Here is a 16542-nt window from a genome sequence, read left to right as displayed (position 1 = left end):
GTAATTTTACCCACCAACTTAACCATAGCATCCAGTCTAAGTCAATAATAAAAAATCCACCAAATACAAGAAGAACAAAAAGAATAAAAAAATGCCTTAGCATGGCGTCTACATCAACAACAATTCATCATTCGAGTGTCACGCCCCGACCCGCAAATAAAAACTATTCACAAGCTAGTATGATGTTACTTGCATCAAAGGACACGTGAAGATTTATCTTAAGTTTTCTTCGTAAACCAAGCACATGAGTAAGTCTACAATCAATAGGCATACAAATGGAGTTTGGTAAAAGCTCCATGTTTCTCTCATAAAACTTCACTAAAAAAGTTCACTTACAAGTACACTAGCAGGCACAAAGACATGTTTCCAAGCTTTGACAACACCTCCCGTTCTATTAGTAATTAGGCATATATGTAAAATGATCTTAAACCAAATTAGAGAAATACAAATACATAAGAATAGATTTTCATAAAAATATTACAAAATTTTTGTAACATAGAAATAGTAATCATACGTACACACACACACACACACACACACATATATAAGCTTCAGAACAAAATTACAACAAGAAAGTCATTCTCCCTTTCATATTACCTTCTTTCTTTTATATGTTGTTGAGGCTTTAAGTCATCTTTCATTGTATTTGTAAGTCTCTCATATATAGTGAAATAAAAATGAAAGAAAACTGAGTGGATGTAGTTGATTTAACGAACCACTTAAATCATGTGTTTATGCATTTACATTTTGAGATCATTACCCTGAGAAGCATTCCCACCAAACCATTAAAAATCTCACTTTACTCCGCCTTGAGAATCATGTAAAAGAAATGAGAGACAAATCCCAGAAAATGCATAAGAGCTTACCCAACAAATCTAATTCCACCAACTCATCATCATTTTCTTTTAGTTATCACAATAAAGAATTCCAAAATCTAGAAATTTGTCATACCTATTTAACAAACCAAAACATCATTTTCTATAGCTAAGATATGGCCCACACCCTAACTTGTGAATAGTCTTCATTCACGGGTCGGGGCTTGACGTCAAGAGAGCTATATAGAGGCTAAGCATATGGCGTCTACACTAACATTGTTTCATACATCTAAAAATTCATATTAAAAGTAGCAAATCAATAACATGAACATAAAGAATAATTTAAGCACAATGAATAAAACTGAAAACCTTTGAATAGACAAAAGAATAAAGTTAACTAAGACATAGAATTACCATGAAGGCTACATCAAATCCCTAGTAAAAAAATTAATTACTCATAGCTATCATATTACAGAACATCATAATTATGAAAATCATAAATACAAATTCTAAAAAACCCTTAGAGAGCCCTTGGCGTCAAGCTTCCTCGTTGGATTAATCGTCAATGGAAATCCAACTATGAGTGTGAAAACGCAATAGGTTGTACCATAAAGCCTAGAAGAGATGACACGCCCTGATTCCAGTGTCCAAAGGACAACGGGATGGCCACGTGCTAGCCGATACCCGAGGGTGACGTAAGCCATGTTCTCGGCATACGCATTAAAAAAATGACTTGCGTGGCCCCTCGAGTGTCAGCCAATACGTGGCCATCCCATTGTCCTTCGGACATCGAGATCGGGGCTTGTCAAGAGAGATGAATAGGCTTAATCCAATTTTCACATACTTTACTTATTAATCACATGGATCAAGTATGCATCAGAAATAGAAAACAAGTTGTGATTAACAAGTGCAATGGTCGAATGATGCATATGGTCCAATATTCTAGTGGATAAGTGTTGGGTTTCTACTAATGCGTACTAGGTTGAAACACAATTGTTATACAAGTCTCAAGCCGAGCCCAAATACTGAAAGTCCCCAAGCACCAGGTTCGAAACTCCCCCTCCCTAAATTATTGTAAAAGTTTCGAACTCTCCCAACTCCTCATAGTAATAGTAAAATAGAAAAAAGTACAATGATCGAATGCGAATAACAATCAGACATCAAGATTGACCATGGATATCAATCTTGTTATGCATATAATAAAGTGCAAAAAATTAAATCATAGAACACATTAACACAAGGATATTAGCAAGGTAAAACTCCAATGCATGGAGAAACATCGTCGACCACACAACCAATAAAAAAAAGGGAGTTTTAACGAAAAGTCTGCGGTACTGTTCATTTTAACGAAAAACCACATTTTTACACTAAAAAGTCAATCTTGGTACTATTCACTTTACCCTTTATTTTGTCCTTATCATTAAAACTCAAAGTTTTCAAACTCTTTTCATTAGTTTTCCTTAAAAAAAATCCCCTGTGAGAAAAGTAACTTTACAAGACTCACCCAATGGACTTACGTAAGCACCAGAACACAACCTGAGCCTAGCACACAAGACACCCTCCTAGACTCCCAAGACTTACATTGTCGGTATGTCGTCCTCCATGATGAAAATATCGCTTCACGACTCTTCTTCGACATGATCTTCCATGTACAATCTCAAGATAAGAAATTGTGATAAAACCCTAGAAAGTGATCTAAAACAGGAAACAAATCTTCTAGCAACATGATAAGCACATTAATTCACTCAAAAACTATTTAACACGTATAAAGTATTTTCTCTCTAATGCATATGAATTCTCTATGTTCTGTATACTGTGTATCTGTGTTTGCAATTTTTCACGGAAACAAGCTAGCAGATACATAATATTTCATGTGTAAACCCTAGCACCAAAACTTCAACTCTGCTGGGCTTTTTTTCCCAAAGCCTTAACCAGTACTTACTCATCTTAACCCACGCCTAAATTTTAGCCATAAAAGGAAAGCTAACAGAGTAGTGATACACTTACAATCTAGTTATACTATCATTTGTATCATCTCTCTAATAGAGGTACGCCAAAATATTAAGCTAATAGAGTAGTGCTACACTTACAATCTAGTTGTACCATTATTTGTTCAATCTCTCTAATAGAAGTACGCCAAAATATTTGTATGAATGTAAACCACCTAAGAGTGCATGGAGGTCTCGATGTCTCACTTACCGTTCTAAACTTGAGACCGTAGAATAACACTTCTGCTTTGTGTTTGAATCAACTTCGTCAGTATCTTGCTCCAAATTTATGTATAAAGATAATCAAATCTACTTTAAGTTTTCATACTTTACATTGACATTTTTGCACATAAATCAAGTTTTGGTATATGATCCAGAATCATTCGGTGCAAATTTTAATCAAATTTTTATACAGAATATCAAGACAACTTTAAGCATTCATATGGATGACTAAATATCCAATACATTTTCTTTTGAGATGAATAATGCTAAAAAGAATGAATGATACCTGTTATGACGTTTGTATAGTGAAATAACGTTGCATTGTATAGTGAAAATGTGTTTTATTAAAATACCAATAGATAGTAGAAGCAATCATAAAGAACTATTGAAAAACTCAAACGTGACTATGAAGAACAAAACCTTCGTCTAATGAAAAAGAAACGTTGCCTTATCTATCATAGGGCAAATACTTGAACAAAAACTGCGTCCATATAGATAACTTATCTGGTTCCTCTAGAAAGAAAATGCACACGCTAACTAAACACCTTGTGATTGATATCAGGCTCCCCGGTTGACGAATCACTTTTTGGTGGCGGCATAAAAAATGGTATCTTACCCCTCTGCCAGTCGTGGAGGACCATCTTAGCTGCAGTCATCAAGTCGGGTTCACCACCCTTCAAAAGTTTGCCTGACAATTTGCATAGCTGACATAGGAAGTCATTATCATCTTTCCACTTCTCTATCTTATATGCTCTTTTCAGGTGGATCTTTTGAACTCGTTTCAAAACTTCTCCTATGTGTTCTGAAGCATACTGTGACACGTACCACGCCCTTCAGTACAATATCTGTTTCAGAGTCACCGCTTTGATAGACAACTCCAGGGCAATCAATCAAGACAATCCTCTTTGTGAGTGTTATATACTGCCACACTTTAGTCTTCCCCGGGATAGGAGCAACTTTGCAAACATTTTTAGTTCGCAATGTGTTGATAACAGATGACTTTCCAACATTAGGATACCCAACAAATCCAACAGAAATTGCTTGCTTGTTGCTTTTCAAACGAGCGAATTGTCCCAAAACTGATAGGAGAGTTACCTTGCCAAACGATTTATTGATGCTAGCATGAAATGCAATAGTTGGACATTCAGCCTTTAGTAAGTTCAACCAACGTCTAAGCACCCATGAAGGAATCAAATCACACTTGTTCAACAAAAGAATTAAGTGTTTATGCATGCAGTGCTCTTTCAAATATTTCTCTAAGTGGTGGCATCTTGTACCTTGTGGATCCCTTGCATCCAAAACCTGGACAACCACATCAGAAGAGTCTACGACTTTGTAGAGCTCACCCCAAATACGTTTACTTTGGCCCTTCTCAAACATTGTATGCCGAACCAGGTCCTGAAATCCATCCGCTTCACTACCTTCTACAACATTGTCAGCAGCATGGTTCTCCTGAAACACATCAGCCTTCTTAGCTAAGGATTCATAATCTGCTGCGAAGGAGCTTTGGACGTTTCCTCTTTGTCTTAGGTACAAAGACATTAGAAAATGTCTCTCTCTCTAAAAGATGGAATCTGGTTTGCTTCTGATGGTCATTCAAGAGGGACCATGGTAATTGCTTCTCCTTCAAAATAACATTGTAGTTACTTGAAACCGTCCTACCGTGCTCCTCACGGAAAATGTCGATCTGCTGCTGAGACGCAGCCCGAGTAACCCCAAACAGGCCGCGATCGATCGGGCTGGATACGAGTGTTAGGCAACTCCTTGGACTGGAACTTGTTCCTCAAGACCGTTCCCTTGCGGTTACGTTTGGGCCTAGTGTTGTACATCTTGAGGAGGCGGACGGTGGCGCCGGTACGCGCGTCCTTGTTCTTGGCCTTGCCATCGGAACGGTTTGCGTCCAGAGAGTGCTTCGGATTTTCAGAGATGTTCACTTTTCTCTCCGTCTTCTTCACCATCTTTGCAGTGGGTCTGTTTGGCTGCTGAGAACGTGACGGAAATGCCTTGAGCAAAACCCTGAGATTAGGGTTTCAGTTATATAGAAAAACTAGGATGGTATCTTTATTTTTTTTTTTTTTTTTGTGCTAATAGCATTTTACATCATGAGATTTAAATTTAAATCGATTTACATCTTTTACCATTTTTAATTATCTATTAAATCGATTTACATGATAAAATTAAAACTTTAGATTTTGAATAAAAGTTGTACTATTCACATATTTATTTTTACTTCTTAAACAATCTTCTCAAATTTTTACCGTTGATAACCTGGAAAAAAATAATAGAGAAAAATTAAGAGGTGTGGTCAAACTAAGATTTTAAAGGATTTTAAAAGTGATAGATTTGATGGGATTTAAGAGGTTTAAAGACTCCTACAGAATTTATATGGATTTTTAAAGAATTTGAATGGATTGTGGTGGATTGTAGGGAAGGATTTGAAATCTTACGGGGTGGTGAGGTTTGATTCTTTTTAGTATTGGTTATATATACTTTTGGCTCTCAAATCCCACAAAATCCACAACTTATTGAAATCCTCCAAAATCTTAATTTTTTGAATACACTTAGATTTGGATGGATTTTAAAATCTTTTAAAATCTTTTAATTAACTACACCTATATTTTAAAGGATTCTAAAATCTTTTAATTGACTACACCTAGATTTAAATGGATTCTAAAATCTTTTAAAATCTTTTAATTAACTACACTAGGATTTTAAAATCTTTTAAAATCTTCTCAAATCTAAATTTGACTACATCCCTAAGGTGTAAGATGTAAATGTAAAATGTAAAAATAGGTGTCTCAATGGTACAACCTTAAACAATTGCAATTAATTTTTGTTCAACAAACATAAGTATAGCCGGTGACATTTCAAATTAAAATTTGTCAACCGGCCGTCTCTGTCTCTGTCTGTCTGGTCGGGTCGTCTCTGCTGAATTGAAATTCCCGAATCGCAGCATCCTTCCTTCCTTCCTTCCTTCCTTGTTGTGGACTGGTGAGATAGAGAGGGCAGGCACGCAGGCACGCAGACAGAGAGAGGCGAATGGGCAGGGACGGTGGTATCCTTGAGAAGCTGAGGAGTTTGGACGCCTACCCTAAAATCAATGACGATTTCTTCAGCCGTACGCTCTCTGGTGGCCTCATTACCCTCGCATCTTCCCTCCTCATGTTCTTCCTCTTCGTCTCCGAGCTCGGTGTGTAATCATATGCAATTCCGATTCCAATTCCAACCCTTTGCTTAAGTTTGCTTTTTTTCCCTTCTGTATTTTACAAGTTTAGATATTGAGCTGTATTGTTGTGGGTTTTATCTGTTGGCTTGAATGATACTGTTTTGGGTTTCTTTAGGATAATTCAATTAAGTTAGCAGAAGAAATATAATTAAGTTTGTTGACTTGATATTTACGATTTTTAGAGGGGATAACTTATATAGGTTAATGTTATTATTCCTTCATGTCGCCACCGTTAAGCTGCTGGAAGCCCGCCTTAATTAACCTTTCATACTCCCTCCTGTGATTTTTCTTTGATAGTAAGCACTACCCAATGCCAGTGATCCATCAGGGGATCAAAAGTGTATAAGAAAACAGCACTAAGCGTGTTTAAATCTGTTTGTAAAGCTGAAATTTTTTCCCTTCTTACTGCTATAGTGTAATGCGTTGAGGCTTATTATGACCACGCCTTCTGCTCTCTTCAATCTTTGTTAACCATATAAATTCTTTTACTTGTTTGTGCTTGCAGGACTATACCTCCACACTGTTACGGAGTCGAAGCTTCTTGTAGATGTTTCAAGAGGAGAAACCCTACATATCAATGTAATCCTCCCCTTCTTCCTCCCCACTCCCTTCTGGGTGATAAATATCAAAATCTTCATTTCCAATAACTTCGGGGATTAAATTAAACTTCTTTTGCAGATATCAGTTTTGTAGAACACCATCTTACATGTTACGTTCATAGGTTTACCTTTGTCATAGGTTTTTACAAGATCAAATCTTCTGTACCCAAAATGGTTGTGGCCTCTTGTGGCCTCCATCATTGCTTGACACATATTAAGTTTATGAAAACAAAATTAAGAAAAGTTCAATTTATAAATATGTGTCAGTCAATGATTGGGGCCACAAAGAGGCCACACCCATTTTGGGTGCAGAAGATTTGATCTCGGTTTTTACATGGAGTAGTTCTTTTGCATGTAAAAATTTTTGCCCTTCATAATTGTTAATGGTTGTAGATTTATTAATTCTCTGTATCTTGTTTGAAACTGCAGTTTGATGTAACTTTTCCAGCTATCCGATGCTCATTACTCAGTCTTGACACAATGGATATTAGTGGAGAGCGGCATTTTGACATAGTATGTACCGCAGGCAGCTGCTTCTTGATAATTATTTTCCTTAATAGTTTCAATTGTGTTAGGAACATGCCTATTGTTGACTTTTATCACAATCATACCGCTGGTGACCAACTTGCTTGAATGTCATGCTCACTTATTTTGTTAACTGACAATTTATGACACATCTACTTTCAGCGACACGATATAGTCAAGAAACGAATTGATGCGCATGGTAATGTAATAGAAGCTAAGAAGGATGGAATTGGTGCACCAAAGGTTTGTGGGAACACATGTTGTGCCATTTTCTTCAGAAAGCAGTGGTTACATATCGTACATGTTTGAATACCTGTTTATATTATTTGGTAAACATAATATTATGACTTGTATTTTACTCTCTGTTCAGTTTTTGTGCTTTTGGAAAAAACATGTAGAATTACAGAAAACCCTTCATAACGTGCACACAGATGCATATCAAACAAAATTTTCATCCGTATTCCTTATAATCTGACTATTCTGTCTGTGGCTGCATGGTTCTTTGTGGGTGCAGCTAGATTAAAATTACCAGCATTCACTATCTGCCATAATTGTAATTAATCATGTGATTCTGATACTTTCATACGGCTTTGTAGCAGATGCTTTACTGTCTTTGTGAATATTCCATACATCCCTTCATCATAGCATGTGCTAGTGCACCATCGCTTGAATATTTAGGTTCTTTTTTATGATGGGTGGAGTTTGACAAGGCATATGAACTACAGATTTGAATTAGGAATGCATTTGGCCTTATTTACTGACATGGAAAATGTTGTTAAAGAAAAATATTCTAGCGGCGGTGCCTTATGCACCATTTTTTGGTAAACTTCATTTATAAGGTACTGCTTTTGCAAGTTTGTTCACCTTTGTTGCATGAGTTGTGCACAAGAAAACACCTAATAAAAGAGATCTAAAAGCAGACCCATTGAAACAAGAACCCATCAGTGAAAACGAAAGAAGAGGAAAGAACCTGATCACCCCTTCATAAATGGAAGAAATGAAAGTAGATAATACATAGGTTTTTTTGTTGCAATCCTTGTTCATTTTTTTGGGTGGGAAGCGAACAAGGAATACGAAACAGAATATTCTGTTTCTTATTCCTTGTTTGATTGGTACCCTGATCCTTTTATTTATTTATTCACTTTCATTTTAATTCTCTAATGCAGATTGAGAGCCCCTTGCAAAGGCATGGTGGAAGGCTTGAGCATAATGAAAAATATTGTGGATCGTGCTTTGGAGCAGAAACGGTATAAATGATTTTCTTCCATTCCTTGTGTTAATAATAGTTCTTTTTTATTTGGAACAATAATGCTAGGGACACCATGTTTGGTCCCAGATGATCTGCCTCCAATTTTGGAGCTCTCTAGACTCCGCAGCCGCAGGTACAGATTCCCAGAAAGAAGCCCAAAACAAAACCATAGAGAACTCTTTGAGTGCCTAACTGGCTTTTTGTGTGTGTGTGTGTGTGATTAGTGGTTTCATAGAACGCCTAGTGATCCTTGTTCTCTCCTTGTAAACATTTTTTTCCAGAAAATTCCATTGACTTTGGGATACTGCAAAAGCTGTCAAGGGGAAATGTTATTACTAAGAAACCGTTCAAAAGCTCAATTCCTGTAAAATCTCCACTAAGTTATAAGGATTCCCTATCACAAACTGAAAAATACATTTCGATAGCGCCATGTTTGAAGTATGCGTATGTGTATGAGTCCTTAGCATGACCAGTAAAGTTATTTTTTAGTGCAGAGGATGTAGATTAAGAAGGTGGCACAGCTTACCAAATCTTTTAAACAAGTTGGTTTGTTCAACTTGCTTCCTTAACATATGTACACGAATGCAAATTGCCTTATTCGTAAATGTCCTGCATGCTTGATTCATTACATTTGATCAAATATTCTTGTTTTGTTATTTCATATTTTGGCAATTCTGTTTTAGTTAAACTGATTAGAGAATTAGTAATCTTGAAGCGTGCATCAACGAGATGTTCTTCCATTGTCCTTTAATCTCTTCCTTTTTCTTTCTTATGCAGTCTGATGATGATTGCTGCAACTCGTGTGATGAAGTTCAAGAGGCATATAGGAAAAAAGGCTGGGCACTGACGAATGCAGATTTGATAGACCAGGTTAGGTCATAGAAACTTAGGATTTTTCTTTGTGCGATCTGGTTGACTGGTATAAACATGGGCATATTACACCAATAAGTTTTCATATTACAAATGTGTCTTCTTGTGAGTCTGATGACATACCAAATTGACTGAGAAAGTTAATAATTGGCTGGGGCACAGTTTCTTTCTTCGAGATCTGTATCTGAAATTTTATACCTAAGAAGTTTTGGACATCTCTCCAAAAAATTGAAAAGAAGTGTTAAGGCAAGGAGACTGAGGATAAGGGGATTTTTGTTTACAGCTAATTTTCAGTTTTAATCAATGGGAGACTGAGGAGTAGGTTTGGAGCATCTAGAGGGTTAAGGCAAGCAGATCTCCCATCCACTTTTTTATTTAATGTCGTGGTGGATGGGTTGAGTACATTGGTGAAAAGAGCCAAGGAGATCTGGTAAGGGGTTTGATAGGTGGTAGGAAAGAAGTGGAGATTTCTTATTTGCAGTTTGTGGATGATACAATTCTTTTACTTTCCAAGAATGATCAAAATTTGAGAAAATTATTGATTGTACTGGAAGTTTTCTGTACTACTTCGGGACTGAAGATGATTAGAGGAAAATCTTCGATTCAGGTATTGACACCCCATAAAGAAAAGCGGAGAAGCCAGCTATGGTCTGGGGGTGGTGAAGTGGGCAGATGGGCTGTGAAGTATTTGGGGCTGATATTGGGTTCTAAGCCATAGGCTCAAGGACAACTGTAGATGCAAGCCATATGCTTGATGATAATGCTTGCATTAGTATCAAATTGACACACAAATAAACACTTTCCTGTTATTTTACTTTACCTTTTCATAGGATCCTACGTTCGCATTGCTTTTGAGTTAAAAATTAAATGAACAAGAAAAGTGTGCATAATATTTTTATATAATGAGTTTGTGCGTTACAATCTCTGCGGAATTCCTGGCAAGAGGTAGGTACATAAAGATGATAATGTTCCAAAAAGATGACAAAGACCCATCACAAGCCTAGCAAATCTATTATTGAGACATGTTCAACAACATTTGGATAATTCCTTCATGTTGCTCAATTCAAAGGCTTCTTTCCATCCCAATGGACCCTGAGTACCCATCGGAATATAGTACATATACTCCAAGAGAACTTGAGCAGACAAAGCACTGAGACCTCTCACTCTATCATCGTGTTCCATAATGTAAATGCCATTGATGTAGAACAAGTAACTTGAATTTAGAATTTAGAACTAGAGGATAGAAAGAAATAGAAAGGCCGAGTAGAGTCCAAGATAAGACAGAGGAGTAGAACAGAAATATAGAGGAAGACCGAGATAGAAGAAAGATTCAGAGAAAAGAAGATACGCATGGAGAAAATATGATTAAACAATCATTATGTCTGTCTAAATACAATTAGAAAGTACATATTTATACTATTGAAATCCTACAGCAAGGGTATCGTCTGGGAGAATCTTTTATCGGTTGTGGTTGTAGACTGCTTTTGCGGGAGGGAACTCCAGCTTAAAGGTGAATAAAGAGTGCTCGTTGTCGATCAGAGTAAGGTGGAGAGGTGGGTTACTTCCTGGGGTGTGAATGTGATTAAACAGTTGCCACTCCCCCCTTTGATGGTTTTTTTTTTTTTTTTTTTTTTAGGTGGGGGGTTGGATCCAGGGCACAAAAGTTTGAGAAAAGGTTACAAAGTTGGAAGTTAGTTTCTCTCTAGAGGTGGCATGTTGACTTTTGACTACATCAGTTACTGAATTTTACAACGATTCTTAGACCTGCACTTCACTTACTCATTGAATTCACTTCAATATCTGTAGTGACATCCACCAAAAAATTACTTAATAAATTTAATTTGAATAAGCAATAAGAGAGACCATCTCTCATTAAGAAGAATAAATATTTTTTCATAATCAATATTTTAAGTAAACAGGTAAACGGGCCTGCTCGTTTAAGGGCCAGTATGACCTGGAGTGAACCGGGCTGCAGGTGTGGTAGGTTTTAGGTGTAAGTTATTCGGGGCATTATTAAAGACTGGCCCGAGTGGGACATGGCGCACTATAGGTCTGGTCTTGACAGCCATCTGTTGAACACCTTTACTCCTAAGTTTGGACAGTTTTTGATGTTTGTGCGGCATTATGTTGATATTAATCATCAATGTGCTTTTTGTTTGCAGTGTGAACGGGAAGGTTTTATTCAAAAGATAAAAGATGAAGATGGTGAAGGATGTAATATTGAAGGATCCCTTGCAGTTAACAAAGTCGCGGGAAATTTTCATTTTATGCCTGGAAAAAGTTTTCACCAGTCTAACTTTCATGTCCATGATTTGCTGGCTTTCCAGATGGATAGTTACAATGTAAGGAACATTTTATTTTCTTTGGTAGCAAAGAAAATAATATAATCATGAAGTATAATATAAGTTTTGCCATCATTTTTGGTTGTAATTTTCATTTTTTTGTTTTCTAGTAAAAAGCATGTGCCAACGATTTCAGTTTCATATTTCGTGATACAGATAAGTCACAAGATAAACAGATTAGCTTTTGGTGACCAGTTTCCTGGCATGCAAAATCCCCTTGATGGGTAATTGTTTCTTTCTTCCCATCCCTAGCTATTTATAAATTGAAGAAATCTTAGTGGCATCAACTTCAAAATATGGATGTTTTAGGTGATAGTTTAATAGATATTGTTGATATGTTGTCAAATACAATATCATATGGTTGCAATTTGAATCTTTTATGTTATTTTCTTACTGCATTTTCAGTGTACAATGGATGCAGGAAAGACCAGGTGGTATGTACCAGTATTTCATCAAGGTTGGTATTATCAGTAAATTAATTTGGGTTTTGCTATATGGTTATCCTTTCCATCAACTCTGTTGAATGATTTCTGGAATTTCATTGCTTTCTCGGAATAATGACCACACAGGATTGCGAGCAAGTTATTATTTGCATTTGTACTGTTTCTTTAAGAGTAGTTATTAATCAGTGAGGATATTTGGACACTTAATTTATACTTTGCAGGTGGTCCCTACGCTATACACCAATATTAGAGGCCGTACAATTCGCTCAAATCAGGTACTTTTAAGCTTGTTGAATTTGTTTGGTTTGTGTTTGCCATCACATCTGCCCTGATATGTAGTCAAATTTGTATGGTATAGTACTCTGTGACAGAGCATTATAAGAGTTCAGAGCTGGGACACTCTCAATTGCCACCGGGAGTTTTCTTCTATTATGATCTTTCTCCAATTAAGGTGTGTTTCCTGGTCCACATGTAACGTGGTATTCTAAATCGGATGTAGTGTCTTTGATAATTATGGTGGTGTGCCCATTTTTCTTAATTTGCTTTTTTGTGCTTTCCTTCTCTGGTAATTACGTAAAAAAGATAAAAGTTTAGACTTTCCACGGTGAAAACATTCTATGTTTGTGGAAGCAAGTTGGGGAAACTACTGAAAACAAAAAGGCCAAATTGCATAAATCATCCCTGTTATTAGAGACTAGTCTCAAAATGGCCCATAGGGTACGGAAATTGGCATTCAAACCCTTGTGATGAAGCCTGATAACAATTTAGCCCAAAATTGAAATTTTTGTGGATTCTTCATCTGAAGGATGCATGCGAGCCTCATGTGTGAGGTTAACTTTGTCTTCGCACCACTATTATTTCAGTAAGACAAGTGAGCCTTATAAATCTCATAAACCTTCCTTGTGGTGTCAACTCTCAAGATGGCTCATGGTAAAACAGTTGACACTAAACATTTGCGGTGAAGCATGTTAGAAATTTAGCCCAAAATTAAAAATTTCATCGATTATTCGTCCAAAAGGATGCACGTGCACCTCACGTGCGAGTTAACTTTGTCCTTTCACCTTGTTTTATTGAGAAATGATGAATTTCATTGTTTTAGGGAGAGGCAATATTGAATGGGTTCATAAATGTGAAGGTGTTAAATATATTGGAGTATTATTTATTTGCCTCCTTATGTGCAAGTTATGGCAGTGCATACAACTTTGAGATGCAATACAAAGCCTCACAGAATTTCTGGTTCGTTGTGCACGTCAACGACAAATGAGAACCCAAGTCTTGATCGAATACCCACAGAATAGAACACAAAAATAGGAGAGGAATATTGATGATAGTATTAGAGACGTGGAGAGCGAGAACAAGAAGGAAATTGTATGTTCTCTAGTTTGTGTGAGGGGTGTCTTATTTACGGAACTCCTAATAACCCTTTAATAAGAATCGGGACAATTAGGCCAACATCTATTAATATTAGTAGAGGTTGTGACTTAATTGAAGAGTTGAAGCTCGTACCTGGGACTAACGTGTTAGATAGAGAATCTACGAATGTGGGGTAAAAAACTATGGGCTGACTGATGAACCCCAGCAGAAAATATACTTTTATGCTCAGAATGCTCTTCCCTTTATCTGATTATAATTTTTTTTCTTAACTGAAAATAGATCTGTTGGTTTTTCTTTTTCTTGTTAAGGATAAGATTCGGACTGGAAATTGACATGAGAGCACATTGACATGACTCAGAATAGTGATGCAATATAAAACTGACTGTCATGCCACACTCAAAAACCAGTAGGATTTTTAGAGATGTGGAACCTTATGTATGCTCCATTTCTAGTGTATTTGAACTATTCCCCAAATACGGGGGAAAGAAGCCTTCTTGTTTCTAGTGTAAGTCTGAACAATATGTGAAAAATTGTCAGGTTTATAACTTCAGTTAATAAAGTAGCTCATAATCATGTTATTGAGATGAACACTAGTATGAGCTGCCCTGTATAGCAAACCGTCTTTACGTTTTATTGTCGTTGCAGGTCACATTCAAAGAAGAACATGTTCCGTTTTTACACTTCGTGACCCATATTTGTGCCATAGTTGGAGGTAATCTAGCCCATTCTTACATGCATTGATGTATGTCGAAGAAACTAACACAGTATATGATAAGTCCCCAAAATCTTTCTGCAAGTGTTATAACCATTTGATTCAAACGTCAAATATAATCATTTCTGAATGAACACACTGTTCTATCTTTTTTTTTTTTGTGGTTTTGTTTTTACTTAAAGACTTCTAACGAGTGATAAAAACCTCGACTTTGTTCTAGGTATATTTACCGTTGCAGGACTTGTAGATTCGTTTATATATTACGGTCAAAGAGCAATTAGGAAGATGGAAGCTGGAAAATTTGGGTGAATCCGGCAGTTGGGTATGTGCTGCTCTAATATCCTCGGCTTTCTGGGAGACATCGATTACAAGTAGATGGTCATCGAATTACTCTCTCCTCTCTCGAGTGTCGTCGTGATCACAGATTATTAGCAAATATGTGAAACTAAATACAAATGTGTAATGTTAAATTCATTTGGTTGAGTTTTTCTTTTTGTAAGTCAACTTACTGGTTATGCAAAGTGATTTCATGCGTGTAACCACAAAGGTCGTTCAGGCTTCCTAACAGATAAATGCACCAAAGTACTAATTAATGGGTAATGTACTATATTTCAACAAAACGAAAATGTATGTGGAGTGGTGTGTGAGGGTAATTTGTGTCACGCCTTGATTACGAGATACGCCACGAATTGATGTGGCAAAATGACGTAGCGGGACAAAATACAGAGTCTATTGGAACTCATACATAAAACATCAGAGCATCGTCGGAATACAAATTAGCAATAAAAGGTAACAAAACCTCCTCTTGAGTGCGCTAACCCAAACTAGCTGCACCACACTGCTACAGTTGCAAATATAATAGCGCATAACGTTAGCTCGCAAACATTTCAAATATACATAGATAGAACTTTTCATAAAAGCAAATCGACGACTAGGTTGTAAACATATATATATAAATCCATGTTAATCCACATTTTTTGTGAAAAATGTAAATTTTTTATTTTCTCGAAATATTTTCCATGTGCATTAAGGAAAACATCATAAGGCATTTGCAAGCGATTTTACGGTTTATTTAGCAATAAATGTATATTTAGTATAATATTTCGGCTGAAAACTAAAAAAATAAGTAAACAATATAGTAGCGAGGCCCAAAACAAAGTCAAAATGAGATTCCACCCTCAAGAATATCAATGGAAAGTCTTACATTAATTTTCCAAACTTCACAATGAGGCGAAGGTGGAAATATTAGATTGAATGATGATTTAAGTAAACTCGACTAAAAACAATTAGAGTTAACCCATGTTTTTTGTAAAAAATGAAAAAAAAAAATCGCGAAATATTTTCCGTGAATATTAAGGAAAACATTATAAGGCATTTGGAAGCAGTTTTATGATTTATTGAGCAACAAATGTATATTTAGTATAATATTTAAGCTGAAAACTAAAAAAGTAAGTGAAAAATATAGCAGTGAAGCCAAAACATTGTCGCAAATGTGTTCCACTCTCAAGAATACCAGCAGAAAGTCTTACATTAATTTTCAAAACTTCATGATGAGGCGAAGGTGAAATAAATAGATTAAACGATGTACGAATTTGTAAAACCGACTAAAAACCGTGAGTGTTAACCCACTTTTTTTGTCAAAAATGCAATTTTTTTTTTGTTTTCGCGAAGTATTATCTATGAGCTAAGGAAAACCTTATTAAGGCATTTAGAAACGGATTTACGATTTATTAAACAACAAATGTATATTTAGTAGAATACTTAAACCAAAAACTAAAAAAACAAAAAAAGTGTAGTGAGGCACAAAACATTGTCAAATAGAGTTTTACCTTCAACAATCTCAACAGAAAGTCTTATCTTAATTTTCAAAACTTCACGGTGAGGCGAAGGTGAAAATAAATAGATTGAACGATGATTTAAGTACGATTAGGTGAGTATCAATAGCGTGGTGCCGATCTTTCCCTATTCCTAATTATTTGCTTCAAATATCTTTAAATTGAGGTCTTATATCGTTGATTACAAGTGTTCAAATATAAATAATAATAGATTTTGCATAGAAAAAAAAACATTTTTTTATAAGCAAAAAATATATTTTGAAGAACATGAATATGATAGTTTATTGTTACGGTAATAGAAATAAAAGAAAAATTAACCAAAAAAAAAAAACTATAAAAGAA

The 16542-nt window shown here is 35.9% G+C and overlaps 1 protein-coding gene and 1 pseudogene across 1 annotated transcript; one reads left to right on the top strand and one right to left on the bottom strand.

The window, feature by feature from the left end:
• Positions 1-3558: 3558 nt before the first annotated feature.
• On the bottom strand, positions 3559-4983 carry LOC103930299 (annotated as a pseudogene).
• Positions 4984-5889: 906 nt separating this feature from the next.
• LOC103940988 (endoplasmic reticulum-Golgi intermediate compartment protein 3) lies at positions 5890-14985 on the top strand. The gene is made up of 13 exons (XM_009351169.3): positions 5890-6215; positions 6757-6830; positions 7280-7363; positions 7538-7618; positions 8542-8622; positions 9402-9494; positions 11657-11836; positions 11993-12060; positions 12242-12293; positions 12501-12554; positions 12638-12730; positions 14299-14365; positions 14586-14985. The coding sequence occupies exons 1-13, from the start codon at positions 6065-6067 to the stop codon at positions 14672-14674; spliced, it is 1167 nt and encodes a 388-aa protein (XP_009349444.2). The 5' UTR covers positions 5890-6064; the 3' UTR covers positions 14675-14985.
• The last annotated feature ends 1557 nt before the right edge of the window (positions 14986-16542 follow it).

The sequence above is a fragment of a genome, unplaced genomic scaffold (assembly GCF_019419815.1).
Source record: "Pyrus x bretschneideri cultivar Hongxiangsu unplaced genomic scaffold, Pyrus_bretschneideri_v1 Contig16, whole genome shotgun sequence".
Lineage (NCBI taxonomy): Eukaryota > Viridiplantae > Streptophyta > Magnoliopsida > Rosales > Rosaceae > Pyrus > Pyrus x bretschneideri.
Note: the sequence above shows the minus strand (reverse complement) of the source record. Positions and strands in the feature narration are given on the sequence as shown.